The sequence below is a fragment of the Microtus pennsylvanicus genome, chromosome 2 (assembly GCF_037038515.1).
Source record: "Microtus pennsylvanicus isolate mMicPen1 chromosome 2, mMicPen1.hap1, whole genome shotgun sequence".
NCBI lineage: Eukaryota > Metazoa > Chordata > Mammalia > Rodentia > Cricetidae > Microtus > Microtus pennsylvanicus.
The window spans coordinates 26877805-26900512 of NC_134580.1; the positions used below are offsets into that span (position 1 = coordinate 26877805).

The 22708-nt window shown below is 40.6% G+C and overlaps 1 protein-coding gene across 1 annotated transcript; it reads right to left on the reverse strand.

Annotated features, from left to right (window-relative positions):
- Positions 1-19409: 19409 nt before the first annotated feature.
- On the reverse strand, positions 19410-20333 carry LOC142844739 (olfactory receptor 8S1-like). The gene has a single exon (XM_075963538.1). The coding sequence runs from the start codon at positions 20331-20333 to the stop codon at positions 19410-19412; it is 924 nt and encodes a 307-aa protein (XP_075819653.1).
- Positions 20334-22708: the final 2375 nt, after the last annotated feature.

Consider the following 22708-nt stretch of genomic DNA (forward strand, 5'->3'; position numbering starts at 1 on the left):
GACAAACATGAATGACTATTGACCTATAATTCTGAATACCTATATAACTTAAAGACTAAGACTTTATATTAGAACATTATTGTGCTACACATGAGAACATTGACCTCAAAATGTGAACAATGCATAAGTATCTTGATCAGAGGTAGAAATGTATATTGCAATATGATAAATATATCCCAAAATTGTGTCAATGTACACAATGTCTTAAGCAGAGGGAGAAGCATACATGCATACATTATTGCAAAATTACTTTGCCTAGGTATATAAATATTGTAGACAAAAATAGAAACATATTCAATATAATTTAAGTTTGTAACAATATACAAGAATCTATACCAATGTAAACTGGCTATAAATAATAGCTCACACGTATTCTCTCTATTACTCACTATTATTATTAGCGTGAGTATGCTCACACTGATCTATTATCCTATCTAATCCCCCCTTTTTTTTCAAAGAGATCCCTGAGCCTGCATATTTTCCTCCAAACCCCCAACCCTATACCAATTATAACAAACCACTAAATGATGTCCCTAACCCTGAGGACAAATTTTGTTAAGAGAGGGGACATTATCTAGAATTACTTCCAGCTGTCATGGGGGGGGGTGATATTCTTTCTATGGGAACCTGTGAAAGTAAGATGATGGCTAAGTTTCAAGATTACTGTCTGGTATAATTGCAAATAGTCTCTGAGTATTCGGTAGAGTTTTTCTGAGGTTTCTATTTGGAGTTCTGAACAGTGCACCATTTCAGCTAAACAAGTTGGAACCATCTTGAGCAACTTGTACCCAAAACAGATCTTGTAGTAGTGCTATCAGCATCATGATGTCATATCAACCAGGTGTAATCGTTGTTGTGGGGCCCCATCTTCTTCCTGAAAGCTTCAAAGATTACAGCAGAAAAATTCATTGTTCATCGTGGAAAACATTATTTATACAAATATATATTCAATGAAAGATATTGATAGAGACAAAAATAGGTATGAAGAAAAGTAAAAAATTTTTTCTAAATTCTTTCTTCTTTCTGTTCCATACCAGACAGCTCCTGACATGAGACAGAAACTCTGAATTTTTCTTTTAACAATATGCTTGGATTTAGAGAAGGACAGAGTCATTGTCCAACTCCAGAGCCAGCTTTGATTTTTAACTAAGTCATGACTATTATTCTAGTTTATGTTCAGTAATTCTTACCTTCAGATGACCTGTCCTCATAAGTCATAATTCTCTTTGCTTGGTGATCCTACTGGATATTATTTTTCCTCTTTAAGCATCTAGATGTCCAGGGTCTCTTGACTATTTGAAAATGAGTATTTTTCTGCAAAGACAAAAACAGAACCCTGCTCCGATCCTTTGAGGTTTCCTTACCACCTATATGGCTGTCACTTCTGTGGGTGAGCCGTCATTTTTCTTTCTCAAGAGATTTCTCTTTTTCAAACCAAATCTTTATTAATTTTGATGGTATCTATAACTTTTCTTCTCCTGTTGAAACAAGAGCAAAATTCTTTACCCAACATAGCACATCTCCTGGCTTCCATTGTGAGGTCAACACATCCTTGAAATATACCAGCTGATATAATTCAGAAGACTTTTCTATTATCCAATGTTTCTTTGCTGCTGTTGTTTCTCATTAGCGTTAAGAAAATTCAAGGTTAATAAAGCATTATGTAATTTATTTCTGGGGGTGTTTTCCACCCCTTTCTGTTTGTTTAACATATCCTTTATAGTTGATCTTTCTATAACTGTCTGACCTGTAGGATTGTTTGGTATACCTATAATATTCTTTATATTATAATAAGCAAAAAACTGTTTCATTTTTCTTAGAGACATATGCTGGACTATTATCTGTCTTTATTTGTGCAGGTATACCCAAGATGGCCATAACTTCTAACAAATATGTGATTACTAAATCAGACTTTTCTGAGCTCAAAGCAGTTGCCCATTGAAAACCTGAATAAGTGTCAATAGTATGGTATACATATTTTAATTTTCTAAAATCCACAAAGTGGAACACATCCATCTGCCAGATTTCATTCATTTGAGTACTCTTTAGGTTAGTCCATGCAGGTAGCGATGTTTGGTTATAGAAAGAACAAGTAGGACATCTCTTTAAAATCTCCTTAGCTTGTTGCCATGTAATAGAAAACTTTCTATAAACCTTTGCTACTAACATGATATTTCTTATGAAATTTTGAGGCCTTCAGCACACTTCCAATCAATAATCAATCAATTTCTGCATTACCTTGTGCTAGAGGACCTGGCAGAACCATATGGGATCGGATGTGTTATATATATATATATATATATATATATATATATATATATATATGACAAAGCCTATTTCTGATTATATCTTGAACCTGTATGAATAATGAAGTCAATTCTGTATCATTATTAATTCAGCAGTTTCAATATGCAAGACAACTCTTTCTGCATATTGTGAATCAGTATAACTGATTCACTATAACTGTATTAAGAGGTTCTTTAAAATCCCTTAGTACCATGAGAATTATAAGGGCTTTGTTCCACCTTACTTAAATCTTCTGGTTTGTAATCTGCCTTTCCTGATTTATTTGCATCAGTGTAGAATGTATGGGCTCCAGTTATTGATGTGTCCTGTACAATGTGGGGAAGGATCCAAGTAGTTCTCTTTATAAGATTAATTCCATCACTTTTGAGATAATTGCTATTAATCTTTCTGAAAAAATTAGTCCAAGCTTTTTGCCAAGGTTCATTGTCTTCCCATAATTTTTTTAATTTCATCAGTAGTAAAAGGCACTATAATCTCTGCTAGGGCTATACCTGCTAGTTGACGAAGTCTCAGTTTTCCTTTTATAATTAATTCAGAGACCTTTTCCACATAAGTTTTTAATTTTTAAATTGGTTTATATGTTTAAAAATTCATTCTAAGATAATATCTTCCCTTTGCATAAGGTCCCTATAGGGGAAATTCTGGAAGGCAGTATAACTGGAATGCAATTAAGATTTAGATTCACCTTATCCACACGTGCCTCCTGTAATTTTTCTTCAACAGCAATCAATTCCTTTTCTGCCTCAGATGTTAATTCTCTGGGACTATTTAAGTCTTTGTCACCCTCTAAAGTTTTGTTTAAATGAACTATTAGATCAGGTGTTATCCCAACAGTTGACTGTAGACTGGAAATGTCTCCTAACAATCTTTGAAAGTCATTAAGAGTCCACAATAAGTCTCTCTTAATTTGTGCCTTTTGGTTCTAATTTTCTGTAAACCTATATTCTAACCTAGGTAATTGACAAAATCTCTTCTCTGTATATTTCAGGAGCAATTTGTAATCCCTATTTTGGCAAAACTTTATTTACTTATTTAAAAATTCTTTCTAAAGTATCTATGTTTGACTCAGATAGCAAAATGTCATCCATGTGATGGTAAATTATAATTTTAGGAAATTTTTTATGTATTATTTCCAATAGATGGCTGGCTTACAAAGTATTGGCATAGGGTGGGGCTATTGAGCATTTCTTGTGGAAGGATAGTCCATTGCTATCTCCTAGTAAGCTGAGAATTATTTTTTTTTGTGGTTTTTTTTTCGAGACAGGGTTTCTCTATGGCTTTGGAGCCTGTCCTGGAACTAGCTCTTGTAGACCAGGCTGGCCTCGAACTCACAGAGATCCGCCTGTCTCTGCCTCCCGAGTGCTGGGATTAAAGGCATGCGCCACCACCGCCCGGCAAGCTGAGAATTATTATAAGTAGACACTGCAAAGGCAAATTTTTCTCTGTCCTTTTCTTGCAAAGGTATAGTTAAGAAACAATCTTTTAAAGCAATAACTATAAGAGGCCATCCTTTTGGTAATAGAAAAGGCAGAGGGATTCCAAATTGTAGAGGGCCCATAGGTTGAATTACCTTGTTGATAGCTCTTAGATCTGTCACCATTCTCCATTTACCAGATTTCTTTTTAACAACAAATATAGGAGAATTCCAAGGGCTTATTGATTCTTCAATATGGTGAGCATCTTGTTGCTCCTGTACCAGCTGTTCTAAAGCCTGCAGTTTGTCTTCTGTTAAAGGCCACTGTTTAACCCCTACTTGTTTCTCAGTTAAGCATTTTAAAGGTAGGGCTGTTGGTACCTTTAAAGGTTTGCTAGTTGTTTTGTGTTTTTGTACAACCTGAATGGCTGGTGACTTTTGTATATAGTACCTTATAAATCCTTCCCAAAATTATGAGTTTCTGGGACTGCAGGAATGTTAACCTGGGTTTTCCATTGCTGCTGCAGGTCACAACCCCATAAATTCACTGCAATATTAGCCACATACAGCTTCAGCCTTGTCTCTGTTTTTCTAGTCCTATGCATTCAACCCATACATGCTTTGTTTTACTTGAGATAGGATTCCAATTCCTAGGAATTGAATATCTGCCTCTTGAAGAGGCCAATTTGGATGCCAAGATTTTGGAGTAACACTCACATCCACACCCATGTCTATCAAACCCACAATTACAATGCCATTTATGGACTCTTAGCTTTGGTCTTTGATTGTTTATAGAAGTCTGCCAGAATATACATTCCTATTTCCTATTGGAATTTTGAATTCATCCTCCATGTCTATTCCATCATCCAGAATAGTATTGTTTTTTATAGAAGGCTCTGGATTTTTTTTAATTTTTCTGGTGATACATGTCCTCCACAGTGACTGGGAATGACTGGACAACTTTTGACTTGGGGGCCTGCAAGAGGCCCCCCAAGGAGGTTCTCAATGGTATCGGGCTGCCTTGTCTGTCATTTGTTGATCTGCATTTTTTTGGTACAATGTCAGCCTTTGCCATACCTTTTACATAATCTGTAAGGTTGATATCTTTTATTTTTGCCATTCCCAGAGGAGACATTTTATCTAGGAATTCCTTGTCTACAATCCCTTCTCAGATGTCCTATTCTACCACAATTAAAACATTTGGCATTTTGATGTCTCCTCATATCTTTGGAAATTGCTTCTCCTACCCAAGATTCAGTATTGTAGTCAAATGTCTCAACATTCATTGTATGCAGGATCCATACATCCATTGGTGCTGATCTATCCTCTAAAGGCCTAAGTATCTTTTTACATTCTAAATTGGCATTTTCAAAAGCCAGAGATTCAATAAGTACTCATTTAGCATCTGGGTCTGCTACTCGTATTTTTACAACCTTAGTTATTATTTGTAAAAAGTCACTAAATGGTTCTCTTTGGCCCTGTTTAACCTTAGAATATGATTCAATTCATTTTCTTGTTCTTGAATCCTGTCCCAAGAATTTAAGGCTGCTTTGTGGCATAAGGACAAGACTTGGTCCTTGTAAAGAGCTTGAACCTGTGGGTCAGCATAAGTGCCCTCACCAAGAGTTTGATCTTGGGAAGTCTCAAGTCCTTTTGCTTTTCTCTGTTCTAAAATTTTTGCCTCTTCTCTGCAATAACATTTCCACAGCAGTTGGGGCCCATCATCCAGGACTGCTGAAGCTGACTGAATCCAGTTGTGTGGGGTTGCCTTAATGCTAGAAGCCCATGTCTTTACCATCTCCCTAACAAATACAGAATGCAAGCCATAAGTTACTACTGCTTGCTTATTTTTTTTAAGATCATTCTTTTTTTTTTTTGAGACAGGGTTTCTCTGTAGCTTTGGAGCCTGTCTTGGCTGGCCTCAAACTCACAAAGATCCACCTACCTCTGCCTCCTAAGTGCTGGGATTAAAGGCGTGCGCCACCACCAGTAGATCATTCATTCTTTTTTAAAAAAAATATTTATTTATTTATTATGTATACAATATTCTGTCTGTGTGCATGTCTGCAGGCCAGAAGAGGGCACCAGACCTCTTTACAGATGATTGTGAGTCACCATGTGGTTGCTGGGAATTGAACTCAGGACCTTTGGAAGAGCAGGCAATGCTCTTAACCACTGAGCCATCTCTCCAGCCCCCTGGATCATTCATTCTTATAAGTATCCATCTACCTTCTTTGGATCCTTTTGGACCTTTAGAACTTGATGCTTTGTCAGAGTAGATTACAGGGTAGCAAGCTAAAACCCTGGGTAATTTCATCTCCGACAGGTGCTGGTGATGTTAAATCCTGTCCTTGTACCCCCTTCCCCTGCTCATCCTTGGATATTATTTAGATAGTGTACAGATTGCCTTCCTGGAGAGATACTCTCTCTGCTAACCCATCATAACTTTTTAACAGATTTTGATCGTCAAATTCAACAGTATAACTTCTTTCATATAATTTCCTAGTTCCCTTTGACATGGATTGAATTTTGTCTGTAAAATTAATGTTATCCTTTTCAATAGTATTAATTTTTTCAGCTAACTTTTGATTTTTGGTGGTATTAATCCTATAAGCTATCTATTCATTGTCAGTCTGTAAAGACTGTATGTATCATTTCTAAAGTGCCTCATTCTTGGATCTGTTATCAAACCATTTTCTTAAGGATATAATATGAAGAAAAAAACTGAGTCCCAATATCCAATAAATGGATGTATCACAATAACCATATAAGCCTTGCATAATACAATCCATAGTATCAGCAGAAAGATTACTAAAAATTTCCATAGTAATGTTGTCTTCAATTATATAACTTTCAAGTTTATTGATTTATTACTTAATAAAATATTTACCTGTGTTATAAAGTCTGATAAATTGTTTTAGGTGTAATAATATTTATTGTCCAGCAGGTGTCGTGGTTGCAAGTCACAACCGGTGGCGCCACAGTCTTGCACCCCTATGGTTTTCTGCCTTGGTGCTGGTTAAATACTGACAAATATGCTTTGCTTGACAAATTAAAAGCAATTAAATTAACTCCATACATGGAGCAAGGATCCCAGAACTCTGGAACAGGGAGCTGTGCAAGTGGCTGTGCGGCAGGGAAGGCAGCAGTGTGGGGCAGAATGTGTGCAAACTTGGGAAATTTCCAAGTCGCCACATGCACTTAGTAACCTCCCAGCAGGTCAGTTATTCCAGGGTTGTAACCCGCCTGGCAGGTCAGTTATTCCAGGGTCCCAAAGAGGCGCTATCTGAAAAGACATGGGCGGGAAAGAGGAACGAGGCCAAGCAAGATCTGTTGTCAAAGCCTCCATTTATTAGCACAATGGCAGCAGCTTGTACAGCCCTTGGATGAGGAATTTGGCTTGGGATGGGGGCAGGGGCATGGCAAGTGCAGGAAGGGATCTTGCCGTGGCAGTAATGGTCACAAGTCAGTCACGAGGTCATGAGTCGACACACCTAGTGTTCTCTATGCAAGCGGAATCATTCCTTTTGTGATTCCAACCACAAACAGTTCTCTAGATAGTTGGAATGTGGGGCAGGTTCCGCTAACAGATAGCTCTCAAGATAGTTGGGTGTGGGGTGGGCTCTGCCAACAAACAGTTCTCAATACAGTTGGGGTGTGGGGCTCTCCGCAAACATTCCCAGGACAATAGTCCCTGCTATAATCTTTGGGAAAATGGCTCCTGACACGCTTAGCGGGAGGTTTACAAAAAAAAAAAAAGCACTTAGTAGGTGAACACAAGCCAAGCAGGCAAAGGTGGGAGACCTTCTGGGCTGTGGACCATTTGGGCCTTTTAGACCAGTCTACCTGGTAAGTGTGGTGTTCGGATCCACATGGGGCTCCAGATGAAGATGGACGCTAGCTCAGAATTGAGTATAATAGTTATTTATTTAGGGATAGACTCACAGATCACAGTCCTCTGCACGAATGAGGAACAGGAACTGAATCCAGCAGCTGGAAGAGAAAGGGAGCATGCTCTTTACGCCAGCATTTATAGTATAAACACACCCAAGTCAGTGGGTAATTTAAAGACTACTGGCTGTAGGATTTCCTACAGAATGGGTGCATTCTGACTGGATAAACACTAAAATGCTGGCATGCATGCATTCTGATTTGAGTGAGTTTTTGTTAAGAAGCTCTGGGCAATTTTGTTGTTTTTCCTGCTTCCTCATTTGCCTCTTTTGGTTCTAAAGACGGTGCTGGTCAATCTGTGCGACTTTAATACTTTTTTTTTTTTTTACCATTGGTTCGCCTTTGCCAGGTTGACTGTGGTGGGCAAATAAATATTTAGGGTGCTGTTTGTCTGGGGGAAAGTTCATATTCACAGAGGAAGTAACATGTGGGGAGGGGTCTTCTTCGATCTTTAGATTATAACTCAAAGAAGGGTTCCTCAGAGGTCATCCTGTTCGTAGCCCAGTTCTGCTACACAGAGGAGTAACCAACAGACAGTGTGGTTGATTGTCACTTTCTGCAAGGGAGGATTTAGTGGTATACATTACCTTCATCTTGGAGCTTTAGCAGAAAGCCCAATGGCGGTCACTAGATGAATTTTTTCCCTCTCCACATTATCATACCCACTTATCTCACTGTGGGGAGACCAGCATTGGTGTCATTGGCTTGCTTTGCTCCTTGAATGAACAGCAATAGTTGTGTTTGGCATATGTGCAAGAAAGCATATTCTCCTCTAGATAGCATGATTTTGTGTAGGTCCCGGTGTCCTTCAGAAAACACTTGCTCTTGACACTCCAGTCCTGGCCCACTTCACATTCTCCCTTTAATGTGACCTGCAGCCTTAGGAATGAAAAGAAGATTGTCAGAGACATGGTATTCGATGCCCACCTTTTCTCAAGAGTCATTTAGTCATCCATGACCATCTGGCCTAAGGTAAAGAACCAGAGAGAATTCACCACATCACCTTATTGGAATTGTCTGCATGGAGCTGGTCATTATCTTTTTATCTCTAGCCTGACTTTCTAGGTTGTGATAGCAGAACCTGTCCGTATGTGGAACAAAGCGTGCGTTGTGTGAAACCACACTGTCATGGAGAAGTGATGAACTATGGGTGTCATTTTTAAAAATCTAGTTGTAAGCAAGCATTTCTACAAGCACTCCAATCTCTCAGATGAGATAACATCCAGAAACATAGTTGGAGAGGCAGGTGAGGTGGCCACTGAGACACAGGGAACTCAAAACAGCTTCTTGATAACTTATCTTCTGTATTTCTTGACTGGGTTTTAAACGTTTCCTCATCTCAACTTGTTTATACAAAGTTGGTACCACATCATTTGCCTGGTTTTAATAATTTACCCAGGTATTTCATGTACAGGGTTCAGCATACACTATCAGCTGCTTGTTATTAGATGTCTATTCTATTTATTGCCTGAATTCTGATCCATCATTATTACCAAAACAGGAAACTATTACTTGTAACTGGCATACAAAACAATTTCATCACTATAATGTCTTCACACATACAAATAATATACTTTATTTATACTTATGCACCATCTCTTTTTTAAATTTATTTTTTTAAAAAACTATTTTTTCTCATTTTACATACTAAATCCATTTCTCACCCCCTCTCCTGCCCCCTCACTGTCCCCCCCCCACAATGTCTCCCATCCACTCTTTAGAGAGGGTAAGGCTTCCATGGGGAGTCAACAAAGTCTAACACATTGCTTTGAGGAAGGACCAAGCCCCCCACCCCGCTATATCTAGACTGAGCAAGGTGTCCCTCCAGAGAGAATGGGTTCCAAACAGCTAGGACATACATCCTGGAGGGATAAATCCTGGTATCCCTGCCATTGGCTCCACAGTCTGCCCCATCCATACAACTGTCACCCACATTCAGAGGGTCTAGTTTGGTCCTATGCTGGTTCCCTCACTATCAGCCCAGAGTTGGAAGGCTGCCATTTGCTCAGGTAAGCTGTTTTAGTGGCTATCCCCGCTATGGTATTGACCTTTTCACTTGTATTCCCACTCCTCCCTTTCTTCAATGGACTTTGGGAACCCAGCCCAATGCTCCATTGTAGTTCTCTGCATCTGCTTCCATCAGTTGCTGGATGTAGGTTCTACGGTTACATTTAAGATAACCATCAATCTGACTACAGGTCAAGGCCAGTTTGGGCACCCTCTTTGCTATTGCTTAGGGTCTTAGCTGATCATCCTTGCAGATTCCTGGGAATTTCTCCAGTGCCAGGTTTCTTCCTAGCCCCATAATGGCTCCCTCAATCAAGATACCTCTTTCCTTGTTCTCTATCTCTGTCCTCCCATCTCAACCATCTCATTGCCTCTAGTTCTCCTCCCCTCTCTTCTTATCTCCTCTTCCTCCCCTTCCACCTTCTCTTCTCCCCCTACTCCCATGCTCCCAGTTTTCTCAGGAGATCTTGTCTATTTCCCCTTCCCTGGGGAATCTATGTATGTTTCTCTTAAGATGCTACTTGTCACTTAGCTTTTCTGGGTTCATGGGCTACAGGCTCCTTTCCTTTGCTTTACAGCTAGTATTCACCTATTGGTGGGTACATACAATGCATATCTTTCTGGGTCTGGGTTACCTCACTCAGGATGGTTTCTTCTAGTTCTATCCATTTGCATGCAAATTTTGATAGGCCATTGTTTTTTTTTCCCCACTGAGTAGTACTCTATTGTGCAAATGTGCCAAGTTTTCTTTATTCATTCTTCAGTTGAGGAGCATTTAGGTTGTTTCCAGGTTCTGGATATTACAAATAATGCTGCTATGAACATAGTTTAACAAATGCCCTTGTAGTATTATTGAGCATTCTTTGGGTATATGCCCAAGAATGGTATTGCTGGGTCTTGTGGTAGGTTGATTCCCAGTTTTCTGAGAAACCGCTGTACTGATTTTTTAGAGTGGTTATACAAGTTTGCATTTCCACCAGCAGTGGAATAGTGTTCCCTTACTCCACATCCTCTTCAGCATGAGCTATCATTGATGTTTTTGATCTTAGCCATTCTGATAGGTGTAATATTGTGACTGAGAGTCATTTTAATTTGCATTTCCCTGATGGCTAAAAATGTTGAACATTTCTTTAAGTGTCTTTCAACCATTTGAAATTCTGACCACACTGAACCTAATAGAAGAAAAAGTGGGAAGTAGCCTTCAATGCATGGGCATAGGAGATCACTTCCTAAACATAACACCAGTAGCACAGACACTGAGAACAACAATAAATAAATGGGACCTCCTGAAATTGAGAAGCTTTTGTAAAGCAAAGGACATAGTCAATAAGACAAAAAGGCAGCTTACTGGATGGGAAAACCAACCCATATCAGACAGAGGACTGATCTCCAAAATATATAAAGAACTCAAGAAATTAGACATTAAAACATCAAATAATCCAATTAAAATGGGGTACAGATCTAAACAGAGAGTTCTCAACAGAAGAATTTCAAATGACCCCATCTCTTATTAGTTCCCTTCTTTCCCATTAATTGTTACCCCACAAAGTTATTTGGAAACAGTTAGATCTTATTAGTAAACAGAAATAAAGACTAAACCAAAGAAGAAGAAATGGAGGCAGTGTGGGAATAATTCCACTTTGAGAGCCAAGTTGTAGATGATCTCAAAGACAAAATACAGACTAAGGGAAAGGAAAGAGAAAAGTGTCCCAAGAGCTGATACCACGTCATGGCAGACCTAACTCCTGTCTTTTCCATGTGCTCTATCTGTGAAGTGAGTATGTCAACAAGACTTAATCCATAGGGAAAGAGCAACACAACTATTGTTCTCTAGGAAGGTGCCTCCTTTGTCTATCTAGGTGCCAGTAGGTGAAAGAAGAAACATGAACTCTGGCCCTGAGGTCATAAGGTCAGGAGAGCTGCCCCTGCCTGCCATCAGTTGCAATACTCAGGAGAGCAGGCCCTTTTGTTGCAAGGACAACACAAAAGAGTCAATCCCATTGATGAAAGTGTGGATGAGCCAGCCCAGAAGTTGTGAGCATGGGATAGCTCTCCCCATTACTCACCTGCCAAGTGGTATTATGAGCAGAGGGGAGCTGGCCCTGAGATGGAAAGGGCGGGAGATCTGCCACTGTTACCGCGCAGTTGCAACACTTGAAAGAGCAGGCCCTGCACCTCTTGAGGGCAGCGCAATAGAACCAACTCCATTGCGGCAGTGTGGATGAGCCAGCCCTGAAGCTGTGAGAGATAGGTAATGGGAGAGCTGTCCCTATTACCCACATATCATGTGGAGGTGTGAGTCAGGGAGAGATGCCCTCCCTCCCTGAGGCAGGTGGGAGAGCTGGTCCTGTCACTCATTAGCTGTATCACTCGAGAGAGTGGCCCCTATACCACAGCTGGGCAACACAGTACAGCTGGCCCTGGGGAGTAGGTATGGGAGAGCCAACCTTGATATGAAAGCAGGAGAGCTGGCCCTGTCCCTTACTCATGTTTGTAAGAGATTAACCCACCAGAACAATTCAGAAGAGCTCACCCTGGTGGTGAGGACAAGGCAGAGCCAACCTGACCAACTACCCAGGCCCAGAACCAGGGTTATGTGTTGGCCAATCCCAACATCCACCCCATCTGTGATTTGCTGGAGCACATGAAGGTCCAGTCCTGCAGACCCAAGGCTACAGGATTTCCACAACTCAGGGCAACAGCAGGATAACCAAGAGAAGTTCCAATGAGGGCCCCGCATCGACAGTGTAGCAGAAACCAGAGGCCTCAAACCAGACCAATGACCCTGCAGTGAACACTTTCAGGTAAAGATACATGGACAGAAGGGTTTGCTGTGTGACTGCCTGCCACACCACAGCTTCCATGGCGAGACTGATGTTTTCCTTCTCTCTCATTTTTCTCTCTCTCTTTTTTTTGTTTTATGAAACTTATTTTTCTTCTTCTTTCTTTTTTTTATTGATTTTTATTGAGCTCTACATTTTTCTCTGCTCCCATTCCTGTCTCTACCCTCACCCCTTCAACACTCCCCCAAGGTCCCCATGCTCCCAATTTACTCAGGAGATCTTGTCTTTTTCTACTTCCCATGTAGATTAGATCCATGTATGTCTCTCTTAGTGTCCTCATTGTTGTCTAAGTTCTCTGGGATTGTGATTTGTAGACTGGCTTTCTTTGCTTTATGTTTAAAAACCACCTATGAGTGAGTACATGTGATAATTGTCTTTCTGTGTCTGGGTTACCTCACTCAAAATAATGTTTTCTAGCTCCATCCATTTTCTTGCAAAATTCAAGCTGTCGTTATTTTTTTCTGTTGTGTAGAACTCCATTTTATAAATGTACCACATTTTCCTTATCCATTCTTTGGTCAAGAGGCATTTAGGTTGTTTCCAGGTTCTGGCTATGACAAACAATGCTGCTATGAACATAGTTGAGCACATATCCTTGTGGCACGATTGAGCATCCTTTGGGTATATACCCAAAAGTGGTATTACTGGGTCTTGAGGAACGTTGTTTCCTAATTTTCTGAGAAATTGCCACACTGACATCCAAAGGGGCTGTACCAGCTTGCATTTCCACCAGCAATACAGAAGTGTTCCCTTTTCCCCACAACCTCTTCAGCATAAGTTGTCATCAGTGTTTTTTATCTTGTCCATTCTTACAGGTGGAAGATGAAATCTCAGAGTTGTTTTGATTTGCATTTCTCTGATGACTAAAGATGTTGAACATTTCCTTAAGTGTCTTCCAGCCATTTTAGATTCCTCTGTTGAGAGTTCTTTGTATATTTTGGAGATCAGACCTCTGTCTGATGTGGGGTTGGTGAAGATCTTTTCCCATTCTGTAGACGGTTGTTTTGTCTTGTTGACCATGTCCTTTGCTTTACAGAAGCTTTTCAGTTTAAGGAGGTCCCATTTGTTAATTGTTTCTCTCAATGTCTGTGCTACTGGGGTTATATTTAGGAAGTGGTCTCCTGTATCAATGCATTCAAGTGTACTTCCCACTTTCTCTTCTATAAGGTTCAGTGTGGCTGGCTTTATATTGAGGTCTTTGATCCATTTGGACTTGAGTTTTGTGCATGGTGATAGATATGGGTCTATTTTCATTCTTCTACATGTTGATATCCAGTTATGCCAACACCACTTGTTAAATATGCTTTCTTTTATTCCATTTGATATTTTTTGCTTCTTTGTCAAATATCAGGTGTTCGAAGATATGTGGATTGATATCAGGGTCTTCTATTCGGTTCTATTGGTCCTCCTGTCTGCTCTTATGCCAATACCAGGCTGTTTTCAGTACTGTAGCTCTGTAGTAGAGTTTGAAGTCAGGGATTGTGATGCCTCCAGAAGTTATTTTATTGTACAATATTGTTTTGGCTATCCTGGGTTTTTTTTCTTTTCCATATGAAATTGAGTACCATTCTTTCGAAGTCTTTGAAGATTTTGCTGGGATTTTGATGAACATTTCATTGAATCTATAGATTGCTCTTGGTAAGATTGGGTCTTTTTTCTCTTAAATTTTATTTTATTTTATTTTGTGGGGAAGGTTGCAAGGGCAGAGGGCAGATACAAAGGGAAGGACAGGGAAACGAATGGGATGGAGATGCATGATGTGAAAGACAAAGAATAAATAAAAAGAAAAATGTTTGAACTAAAAATAATAAAGAAAAGAAACCTTAATTCACGTTTGCTATGGTTTCAGTGTGTACCCTTGCCATGATCTGCATGACTTTAGACTTGACTGGTGTGACACATGTCAGAAAGGTTGGGACGAGTGTGCTATGCACACTGATGGAGATGCACCAGCAGCCTGGAAACTCAATGGGTTTACTTTATGTCTCTGAAAGGAGGTATTTTTATGGCATACAGATGAACAAGGAGGTGGGTTTATAGTATATGGATGAACATGAAGGTGGGTTTCTGGTACATACCTGAACAAGGAGATGAGTTTATGGTACGTGTCTGAACATGGAGGTGAGTTTATAGTACATGGCTGAATACTGAGGTGGGTTTATGGCATATGATTGAATGCAGAGATGGGTTTATGGTATACAGATGATCAAGGAGGTGGGTTTGTGCTATATGGCTGAACACGGAGGTGGATTTGTGGCACGTGGCTGAACATGGAAGTGGATTTATGGCACATGGATGAATATGGAGGTGGATTTAGGGTACATGGCTGAACATGGAGTTATGTTTATGATATATGACTGAACAAGAAGGCAAGTTTAGCTGACCTTGGTAGGAGGTCTCTATAGCATGTGGTCTCAGGCTGTAGTCATACAGGAGGAGGAAGCTGTGAATGATAATTTCTGTACACTCTGTCAACATTTGTACCCAGACAAGGAAAAGACCTGGTCAACCCCTTGCACCTGACAGAGAGGAGGTCTTGTCATTCCCAAGGGTGTGAGGCACTGGGACTCTTGACACAGCCCATGTCAAACAACACGCACTCATCCCTTCATCCACTTCCCACATACCCTCAAAGTTTGCACATTGGAACCTTAGTCTTTCAGTCTGGCAGTGGTGAGAGGAAAGGTCTAGTGGATAGCATTTGAGTCATGGAATGGAGAACTCCTGACTGAATTAATGCCTTTCTCATGGACCTGGGCTAGTTCTCCTGGTGGTGAGTTCTAGCTCTCATGCGTCTGGATCAGTCACCACTAGAGTGAGTTGATACAGAGGGAGGCTGTTCTCCTATTTTGTCTTTTACCCGTACATGCTTGCACTCCCTGTTTTCACTACGAATTCCAAGGGGTGGACTGCCAGCATCATGCTTGGACAGAGAGCCTAAATATACTTCTTTTCTTCGTAAGTTCCCAAGTCTCAGATATTCTGTTGCAGCAACAGAAAGCAGATGAAGATGATGTGACAGGAGACTTCCAAGTTAAGAGTTCAAAGACATCTTTGAGATTCCTTTATCTTGTGCTGCTCAGAATCAACAACAAAAACTGATTCTTAGAATAGAAGCACATGAACAATGGCTCAGACTGTTTCTAATGCAATCACACCATTGTCTTTTTTTCATGATTTTCTTTTTCTAAATATTTTTCCGAGGGTGCTATATAAGCAGACTTCTCAGGTATTCAGGTATTCAGAAGGGTAGCCGGGTGGTGGTGGCGCACACCTTCTCAGGTATTCAGACTTCTCAGGTATTCAGACTTCTCAGGTATTCAGGTATTCAGAAGGGTAGCCGGGTGGTGGTGGCGCACACCTTTAATCCCAGCACTTGGGAGGCAGAGGCAGGCGGATCTTTGTGAGTTCGAGACCAGCCTGGTCTACAAGAGCTAGTTCCAGGACAGGCTCCAAAACCACAGAGAAACCCTGTCTCGAAAAACCAAATAATAATAATAATAATTCAGAAGGGTAGCTACACTGGGTGGCCAATGAGTGGCCAGCTGAACTTGCATGTCCAGGAGATAGGTAAACTGACATCTTAAATTTCTTGAATGTTTGCTGCTTTGACTTCAATAGCTTAGTAATTTTCTGATATGTATTGAACAAGATGCCTTTTAGCTCTGTTTTCTTTTTAAGATTTATTATTATGTTATATAAATGAATGGTTTGCTTGAATTCATGTCTATGCATTACATGTGTGCCTGGTCCCTGAGCAGGGAAGAAGAGGGCACCTGAAACTAAATGTCACAGATGTGGCTATGGAAACTGGCAAGAGAACCTGATTGGCCAGTGCTTTTAACTACCAAGCCACCTCTCCAGCCCCAATTACTCTGTATTTTTTAAATATTTATTTTATTTTTACTTACGTGTGTATATGTGTCTTTGTATTTGTAGGGGGATACCCTAGGAGGCAGAAGGAGGTGTCAGATCCCCTGGGGCTAGAGTTACAGGAAGTTGTACCATCCTAATATGGGTTCTGAGAACCAAACTCTGGTCCTCTACACCAGCAGAAAACACCCTTAGTTAGCCCTTGAGCATCTCTCCTGCTTCTAAGTTCCCTTTCTACTCTGGAAAATCAGAACTTGTAAGTTACTTGTTTGTCTCTCTTTTAACTGTGTATGAATACTGTCTTGACCTCTGGACAACTTTACAATCCAGGGATGTCTTTCTCAAGGACCTAGAAAACATCTCTACATTAAAAACACAGCGGAGGAAAGTATTCCCAGCTCTAGGTCTCTGACGGCAGAGACGCTGACTAGCAAACACAGATGGTCTAATCAGGGAAAAACACTTGAAAACTCAGAAATGACCCAATGCACTGGATATATCTCATGGGCCAACATCTCTGATAATGCCATCCAGAACCTTTCTACTAACTCATCCCAGTTTAAAATTTCTCCTGCCTTTGGTCCACTGGAATTGGGCCTCTCTAGGCTGCCACAGTGATCTTTAAAGTCTCTCTGGTATGTTTAACTCTGACACGGCATTTCCTAAGGTGATACAGCTAGTGGGTGAATTGGGTTTTACTGTGTGCACAGAGGGATGTGGTGGACTGAGTTTTACCACATTCACAGAGGGATAACTTGAATAGAGTGCCTTTGATCATACAATATTGTTATCACTATGACTCTTTTTTTATATTTATTTATTATGTATACAATATTCTGTCTGTGTGTATGACTGCAGGCCAGAAGAGGGCACCAGACCTTATTACAGAGGGTTGTGAGCCACCATGTGGTTGCTGGGAATTGAACTCAGGACCTTTGGAAAAGCAGGCATTGCTCCTAACCTCTGAGCCATCTCTCCAGCCCTCACTATGACTCTTTACATGTAACTTTCTCTTCCATATAGGCATCTCGTCTCTAATGTGCTTTGTTTTTATCCTTTTGTTTATAGGGATTCTTGATCGTTGTGAATGACTGCATTTTAACGATAATAAACATAAAAGTTCTGTAAAAATAAGAGTGAATTATACAGACAAGATGATATGTTTGTTTGCCCAGAAAACCCAAAAGATTTTGTAAACAAACAATAAGAACAAAAGTGGAATTTTGAAAATGGATGTTCCTGTGTAGAAAAAAAATGGAAGCTGCTCTACTTTAAGACAAAATTCACATAAAAGAGCAAATGTTGTATTAAATAGTAATTGTGATGCTAGTTATAAGAAAAGGCTCTGTTTTCACATTCTAGAATGAAAACGTTTTCCTCGGAATATGCTTCTTTGTCTGGTTTTGGCATCAGAATCTCACTGAGTTCCCTGAGAGTATTTCTGCTCTTCTGTGTCTTGGAGGGTCTTATTTAAAAATTATATTATTTCTTCTTATAAATTTTGTTTAAAATTCACTGTAAGGTCAGGTAGGTTTAGGGTTTCTTTTATGAGAGGTTTAAAAGTATAAACTGAACTTTTTTAGAGTCTACTTGAATGTGAAAATTAAAAACGAGTATATTTTCAATGCCAAATACTGGCAAGGATTTGGAGAGCAACTAGAATCTTCATGGGCTGCTGGTAGGAACATTAGTTGCACAGACAGTATTGAGAGTAGCAAAGCTTCTTGTAAAGTCAAACATTACAATCACTCTGACCCCAGATCTCCTCTCCTAGGTATTTATCCAGGTGGGTGACCACATGCACCTTCGCAGATACGTCTACTCATGTACGTACATTACAGGATAAATGAGTGGATCCCCACGCTGAAGGAAAGGAAGCAGACACAAACATCTGCTTTACACTGTTACTGCATCTATGTGAAATTCATGCAGAGACAAAATTATAGTCATTTAAGGTTAATCTGTGATTGCCAAGGGCCAGAAGTCGAAAAGAAATATATTGTCAAAGGCCCATGGGAACTTTGTGTTAGGAGAGAAATATTTTATACAAGATTGTAGTAGTGACTTCTATTACTATACCTGCAGTTCTCAAAATACCTTTATGAAACTCAGCACAGTATAGAGCAATTCTTTTCCAATACCATTTTTAAAAATAAAGAAATGACCAAACTGTATGTTAAAGTCAGTGGGTTGGTAAGTTATGCCGTTGAAATAGATTATTTAAAAGATAACATCAAGGCAGTCATGATACAGCCACCTCGTATCCATGGAGGAGGAAAATAAGATAGGAAAAGCTGCAAAGTCACACAGAAAAGATCACAGGTACAGGAAGCTGGGTAGTCTGAGCCACTTTTGAATCAATGGACTACAACTCAGGGGACCGCATTAGAGCTAAAAAAGAATCAGCAGCCCACTGGGTGCCAAGGTCACCCCTAGTGAAAAGGACTTGACACCGACACACATGTAATGGTACGGTGGAATTCTGCCCAAAGGAAAACGGGTCCTACTACTAAAATAAAATAGAAAGTATGGGGGGGGGCAAACTAAGAAATGTCCTCTCCCAGATAAAATAATAAACAAATACGTAAATGATGAAGGGGAAGCCCCAGCCAATCACATTGTTTGTAGGGGGTGTACACCATTGGCCAATATTTACCTATAAATCTGGCGGGTGTGCTCCCTGCCTCCTCTCTTTGTTTGCTGCTCTTTGCTGGAACCCTGTCTTTGTAAGCTCCCCTCTTCTTCCCCTTATTAAAGCTAAATATTTTATATTAAAGCTAGGTCTGACTAATTCTATTTGCTGGTCGTTTACGCCCCTTCAGAAGAGTTAGATATTTAATGGTTTGTCTCTGAACAGAATTGACCGTAAGGCCACCAAGGGAAGTGGCATTTCTCGAGGAAAATCCCAGTATTTTCACATAGCATTAACCCCAATGGCGTCACTGTGAAATCTCTCCACTCCATGATCTCCGTCCTTCAAGGGTTTTCCTTACTCTGTGTTTTTGGTCGACTTACTAAAAATGCCAGCATTTTCCAAGCATTTTTCTGATAGCTGTCGTCACCTCCTTGTTCTTGAGGCTGTAGATGAGGGGGTTCAGCATCGGGGTGATGACACCGTACTGCAAAGAGAAGATGATTTCCATGGGGGAGCCCGAGGTCGGCATGGTGTAACGCAGGCCGGCTGACCCAAAGTACAAGATCACTATAGTGAGGTGGGAGGAGCAGGTGGAGAAAGCCTTGCTTCTGCCTGCGGTGGAGCGCATGTTTAGGATCGTGGAGAAAATGCAGCCATAGGACGCTAAAACCAGAAGAAGAGTTGCAGAGGCATGTACAACAAAAGACCAGAGCAAGACAGTGGCATTAGTGGAGACATCCGAGCAGGAGAGAGGGAAGAGGGAAGGAATCTCACAGTTGTAGCTGTGTATAGTTCCATAGTCGCAGAAGTCCAAATTCCCAGCTAGGAGGGTGTTAGTGAGTGAGTTCAGTATGGCCAATCCCCAGGATCCCCACACGAGCCCCTCACAGAACCAGCTGCTCATGATCTGGCCGTAGAGAAGAGGGCGGCAAATGGCTACGTAACGGTCATAGGCCATTACTGCAAGGAGTAAGGCCTCGGTGCCTCCAATGGCAAACACAAAGAAGGCCTGGGCCAGACAGCCTTTCACGGGGATTGTTTTTGTCTTAGACATTAGGTTTTCCAGCATCTTGGGCACGGAGACAGAAGAATACGAAAGATCAATGAATGAGAGGTGACCCAGAAAGAAGTACATAGGTGAACGGAGGTGAGCATCTGCCATTATCGCTAGCACAATCACGGAGTTCCCTGCCAGGGTCAGGACATAGATCACAAGGAAAATCACGCAGAGTGCTGCTTGGACCTGAGCATCAGCGGACAGGCCAAGAAGGACGAACTCAGAGACCACACTGACGTTTCCCATGGCTGTGTAGTGCATCTTCCTCAGAATCTGAAAAGCAAAAGTAATAAAACAAAAGAAACTCCTCTTATATGATGCCTTCTCTTCTTCAAGAAAATGATTTCTTCCATACCCCAAAATCCAAATTTCATTGACTGTTGATCCAGATAAAACAACAATTTCTATATTTTAAATGCCACACGTTTGTGATCAGGCCAGCCAGCTGCCCACATTGTCCCTTCTCCCGCTTCTGACATGGGCTGTTGGCCTTTGGCTGTTTTAGAATGGTTTTAGGTCTCCAGTGCTTCTGAAGAAAATGGGGATGTAAAAAACAACGAGGGTGAGGAGTAGAACTGTGAGTGGATTCAAAAGACTGGAATTCTCAGTTCGGCTAAAGAGGCACTGCAGTCACAGCAGGAGCCTGGGCAAGAAAGAAGACAGAGATTTCAAAAATATTTTGATGGTAGTCATTTCGACATTGCTGTATAGCAGAAATTTCTTTGGAAGAAAGAAAGATAATGAACTGCCTGATCAACTATTGGCCTTCAAAGTCCTAAGAATACACTGTTTTGCAATAATAATAATAATAATAATAATAATAATAATGTAAAATAATGAACTGACTAGGAATACCAGTAGGAAAGCAGAAAAAAGATGTGTAGCCAGAGAGTTAATTATAGTTTCTTTTTAAATTTCCTCTTGCTCTGGTTGGCAATCAGATAGAAATGTCTAGCTCAGGGAGGCTGTTTAATTTCAGCATCCCCCGTGCTCCTCACACTTTTAATCAACAGAGGTTAAGAAGCTGCTTGAGGTCAGAGTTGGCTCTCACAGGACTGAACCATTTTCTCTAGGTTCTGTGCCAGTAAAGCGAACAGTTGGAGAGTGTGTGTCCCAGGAGTGGTTTGCTGACTCATGAGTAACAGTCTACCCGCAGTGCCTACAGGGGGCCTTGCTTTCCATCCTTAGATATATATATATATGTTCTTTATCTCTCGATGACAGAAGAAAGCACTTGGTAGATAATAACATCAATAAATCATTTCTTCCAAGTCCAGAGACCACAGTGCCTGGGAGTCAGGAAGGAAGCCATACTGTTGATGGAGTTTCAGACACTTCAGCAAAAATCGTCCCTCCCAAAGTTAGTCCCAACTTGCTTTATAGAAATGTTTATGATTTGAGAAGTTAAATCGAAGAAATAAGCATGGGTATGTGTGGTCACGCACACGCGTGCCCACATGGAGCCCAGGAGAGGATGGGAGTGTGTACTCGGTTACTTTCTGACCTATCCCTTTGAACCTGAGCGAGACTAGTAGACAGCAAGCCCCAGGCACCCTCCTGTCTTCCCAGCCCTGCCACCAGTTCTAGTAGCTCCTGGCCACACCAAGATTTTTACATGAGTTCTGGGGATTAGAACTTAAGTCCTCCTGTTTGTACAAAACTCTCTTACCCAGAAACAAAAATAATAAAACCTGTTTCTGTGGTGATTTCATGTGGAATATGCAAGGATATTTAATGATATTATCAAAGGTCCTCACAGAGGCTTTTGTTTTTACTCGAAGGGTCCCAGAAGGACAAGGGAGATGCTTCAATAGTTAAGGATGCATACTGGTATTGAAGATAACACAGTTCAGTTGCCAGCACCCACACTGGGCATCTCAGCAGAAATATGACATCTTCTTCCAGTCTCTGTGGATCCCTCCACACAAAAAAATATACCCACACGGACACACATATACAATTAAAACTAGAAAAAAAATTCAATAGGGTTCCAGAAAACAAAATAATACTTCTATTAAAAATATCTTATTTTATTTCTTAGTGTTTGAAATCACACTGGATTTAGTCATTCTTTTCTACAGACTCCAGAGGAACCAAACTCGAGGAAGTATAATAAAACGAGTTTATTGGAAACTAAATGCTGTGTGTTTATTGGAAAATGCTCAAGGGATTTCTTAGAATAACTTACCCAGGAATTACACAAGAAATAAAAACCTCCTCATGAAAGATATTCTAAAAGTTGTACCTGAAACAAGTGATGAGTGCATGGCCCACAGAGTTTGGGTCAGTGTCTTCCCAGATCTCTGGAAGACTAGGCTGGAAGATGACAGACCTCCAGCCTTAGAAGCTGGAGCAAAACTTAAGGTTGAAGGTGCTGGGAATGAGCCTCATTGCAGGTTTTGTCCTGACAACGTCTGCCGCACCCATACATACAGGTCTAGTAGCAGAAGAGGGAGATGGTTCTAATGGCAAAGTAAACAACTCTCGCGAGCCCATAAACACGACTTGTTGGATTAGGAGATACAAAACAGGTTGATTAAATTGTATTCTTTATATCTTCACTGCTCCCTAGCCCTGCCTCAGAAGCCCTGCTGTGACTTCCTGGCTTCCGGAAGGTTCCA